This window comes from Monoraphidium neglectum (genome assembly GCF_000611645.1).
Source record: "Monoraphidium neglectum strain SAG 48.87 unplaced genomic scaffold scaffold04903, whole genome shotgun sequence".
NCBI lineage: Eukaryota > Viridiplantae > Chlorophyta > Chlorophyceae > Sphaeropleales > Selenastraceae > Monoraphidium > Monoraphidium neglectum.
Genome location: NW_014008727.1, coordinates 1 through 3,809, shown reverse-complemented (window position 1 = coordinate 3,809; position 3,809 = coordinate 1). Strand labels below are relative to the sequence as shown.

Genomic DNA, 3,809 nt, shown 5'->3' with positions numbered 1-3,809 from the left:
GGCTTGGGGGGATCAGCAGCTGCTGTGGGTGGTCGCGCCGCCCCAGCCGCGCGCGCCCGCACCTGCGCCGCGCCGGCCTTGAGCGCCGTGTCCAGTGGTGTGCGGCCCCACCTGTCCGCCAGCAGCAGGCTGGCACGGCCCTGCTCCACCAAAACACGCGCCTGGGAAGGGTGCACGTGTGTGGATGTGTGCGTGTGTTTGTGTGTGTGTGTGTGTGTGTGTGTGTGTGTGTGTGTGTGTGTGCGCGCGCGTGCGCGCGTGCACATGTGCAGGTGCCCATGGTTGCATCTTGGCAGTTCGCAGGGGTGGCGAGTTTGCACGGGGTCCAACCACAGAGCCCCCGTTCATTGGGTAATCAACAGACGTGCTTCCTCCCGACCCCATAAGCGCGCCAGCCACCCCGCAGCAGAGACACAACACGCCAGGCGCAGCAGGGTCGCAGCCGGGCCCCGCCGCTTGTTTGTGCGCACCGCGGGCAGGTTGCCCTCCGCCGCCGCAATGTGCAGCGGCGACTGCTTGTCGTAGTCGACAGCGTTGGGGTCGGCGCGCGCGCGCAGCACGCGCCGCAGCTCATCAATCTTGCCCTCAAACACGATCTGGGGGGGGGAGGGATGGGTGCATGAGGGGTGGTGGGTGTATGAGGGGGCCGTGGTATGGGGGGGATGATGGGCGGGATGGGGGGGGGGGAGGAGCGGAGGCAGCAGCGACGACGCCGGCGGTGACTCGGGTGGCAGGGCAGCTCGCGGACGGGGATTACGGCAGCGTAGCCGTGGCTGATACGGCTGACCGCTGTGTCGGGGTCCGCTAGAGCGGAGCCGCATCAGCATGCACGTGCACACACACATGCGGCCACCAGGGCGGCCGCGCTCAGGGGCGCGGCCGGGCGCGTCGGTGCGACGCAAGGACAGGAGTGGGCTCTGCCCAGGGTTGCAGGCCAGAGGTTTAGCGCCCGTGGTGTTGGCGGAGGGGCGGCCGTGGGCGTGCCGCACCTTACACAGGTAGGCGGCCTTTGGGGGTGCAGGGAGGCGCGGCGCAGTGGCGCGACGAGGCGGAGGCAACAAGGGGAGGGAGGGAGGCGAGGGCAGACGCAGGAGAGGGGCGCAGGTGAGCGGCGCGTTGCGACGGCTGTTGCGACATGGGGCTTTGGCAAGCGGGGCCTGGCGGCCGGCGCCTGCAACGCCGGGTTGGGCGGCTTCCCACCACAGCCATGAACACGCGTGTTCGGTTGCAACAGGTGAAATGCGTTTTATGCCGTCACCGCCATGCCGATCCCCTAGCTGACAGGCCCCTCAGGCCCACCAGCATGACGGGCTCCATGCCCAGCTTGGCTCCATGGCGCAGCAGAATGTCCACAACACCCGGGTGGTTACCCTGTGTGTGTGTGTGTGTGTGTGTGTGTGTGTGTGTGTGTGTGTGTGTGTGTGTGTGTGTGTGTGTGTGTGTGTGCGCTCGCGAGCGAGCGCGCGCGCACGCATTTAGTATCTGAATTGAAAGAAGTCCACGAGCAAGCCGCAAATCGCCTCGTAACCCCTCTCTCCCCAAAGATGACACCGCGCGCCCCTGGGCGCCGCGCACCTGGCACGCGAGCAGCAGGGGGCTGCGGCCCCCCGCATCGCGTTTTGAGGGGTCTGCGCCGTTGAAGAGCAGTGCCAACACGACATCCTGGGGAGGGTGGGGGTGGATGAGGGGTGGGGTGGGTTGCGTTGGGTTGCAGCGCCGGTCGGGGCTGGTCAATAAGGAGTTGAATGTTGAATCCTGGGGGGTGGGCGCCGCGTTGGAGGCAGGGCAGGGTGAGGAGTCCTTGAAGGGGCGGGCGCGACTTGTTGGGTGTCTGACTGGGTACGTTGCAGTTGTGGCTGACCCATCAAGAATGGTTTTGGATTGAAAAAATGACCCTTGACAGTGGGGGTGGGGGTTTGATCAAACAACTCACCACCTGGGTTCGAACCAGGGACCTCAAGGTTGCGTTTGCGTTGGCGAACAATGCAGTTGTCTAATCCTTGCGCTCTGCCAACTGAGCTATGGTGAGTCAGCCTGTGCTGCTGGGAAGGTCACACTTTCTGAATATTTAAAATTCAAACCTGTCATTTTTCCAGTGATGCTCCCATTTTGCTTTGACTGCTTTGATGTGATGCTTGCTATGATAGTATCTGCAAAACCAGGATTCACCCATGAAAATGGGCCAAACCGGCCAAAGACCCCGCACTAAGTATGATTGGCCATCCACGATCTCTGGCCCCCCCACCCCCGCGCCTCCACCGCCGCGCGGCCCCGCCCAAGCAGCAGCCGCCTGCGCGCCTAGCGCCCCCCTCCCCAACACGGCGCCGTCGGGTGTGGCTCCTCCACATCCCCTTTGAAATCCCCCACCCCCCCTTGCCACCAGTGAACCCAGTTTGGTGAGGGTGGGTTTGGTTGGGTTGGAGTGGGATGGGTGGGGTTGAGTGGGTTCGGTTGATGGATCTGCGGAGTGCTGATGTCTGGTTTGGTGGGAGAGCCTTGATGGGGGTGCGCGGCAGGGGCGGCAAGGAGCCCTTCCGCGGAGACAGAGCAGTGGAGCAAGAGGCGGAGACGACACCCAGCCGCCGCCTTCCGAGGCGGCTTGTCGAGGTTCCTGACATCAAAGCGACAGCCAGGCCCGTGCAATTTGAGTGCGGGGTCCCTGGCAGCCGCAATGCCCTGATAGCGTTTTTGCGGGTCCCAGATCCCTCCCCTCCCTTGCATCCCGTACGTCCCCCCCGTCGTCTCCCCCCCCCCTGGAGCGCGCACGTTGTGCCCCTTGCTGGCCGCCAGTATGAGCGGCGTGGTGCCCTCCGCGTTGGCGCTGTCTGGGCTCATGCCCTGGCGCAGCAGCGCCTGCACAGCCTCGGCCTCGCCGCTTCCGGCGGCGTACAGCAGCGCCTCCAGCTGGCTGCGGTGGTGGGAGTGGTGTGTGTGTGAGTTTGTGCGTGTATGTGTGTGCGTGAGTATGCGAGCGTGTGTGCAAGAATGTGTGTTTTGAGCGTGTGTGCGCAGGTCTGTGTCTCTGTGTGCGCGCGTGCGTATGTGAGCGTGCCTGGACTCTCTATACGCTATTCATGTAGAGTGTCCCTGCCACCTTCATGCCCTCCCTGCTGCCACGCCCATCCCCACGGCCGACCAATGCTTCCAAGCGGCTTGCACGCATCCCCCCAGCTGCCAGCTCATGTCCCGCTTACACCCTCGATGCCCCGCCTTCCCCCCCTCTCCCCCCCACCTCTGGTCCATCTTGCTGACCGCCTTGTGCACCAGCTGCCTCAGCCGCAGCAGGTCCCCCACGATGCGCTGCTGCTGCAGCGTCAGGTCCCACTCCTGGCCGGGGCCTGGGGCGCCGCACCGGGTGGGGTGTGTGCATGTAGAGCAACAGGTGGTTTGGGGGGGGGGGGGGGCGGTGTGCGAGGGCTGTGCTGGAAAGGAGGCTGACACAGGAAAGAAGTAACCAGGGCCAACCGCCATACGGGCCTCTGTCATTGTGCATGCCATCGCAAGCGCATGGCACGTGGCCCCGCCAGAGTGTCCTTTTCTCCCTGCGCCGTTACCCCTTTCCCTCCCAAACACACACACACACACACACACACGCACACGCACACACGCAGACACCACATCGACTCACCGCCGCCCTCCCCGTCCTCCACGACAGCCGCGCTGGGGATGCCCTCCAGCGCCGCCGCCACGCGCCGCGCGCCGCCCAGCGGCATGCTCAGGCTGCTGAGCACCATGCGCGCCTGGCCACCGCCGCCGGCGCCGCCCCCGACGCCGCGGCCGCCGCTGCCGCGCCCCACGCCCCGCTGCGC

At 65.6% G+C, this 3,809-nt stretch overlaps 1 protein-coding gene and 1 non-coding gene across 2 annotated transcripts; both read right to left on the bottom strand.

Moving 5' to 3' along the window:
• Positions 1–12: 12 nt before the first annotated feature.
• On the bottom strand, positions 13–3,734 carry MNEG_14956 (ankyrin 2,3/unc44-like protein; the record flags this gene model as incomplete). Its single annotated transcript, XM_014036573.1, has 9 exons — positions 13–22; positions 112–161; positions 471–596; positions 990–1,007; positions 1,300–1,371; positions 1,576–1,662; positions 2,767–2,908; positions 3,233–3,338; positions 3,629–3,734. 9 exons carry the CDS (start codon positions 3,732–3,734, stop codon positions 13–15), a joined length of 717 nt encoding a protein of 238 aa, XP_013892027.1.
• MNEG_t16847 lies at positions 1,928–2,029 on the bottom strand. The gene is made up of 2 exons: positions 1,992–2,029; positions 1,928–1,964 (listed from the first exon to the last, which is right to left on the bottom strand). It is a non-coding gene; the product is annotated as a tRNA-Leu (tRNA).
• Positions 3,735–3,809: the final 75 nt, after the last annotated feature.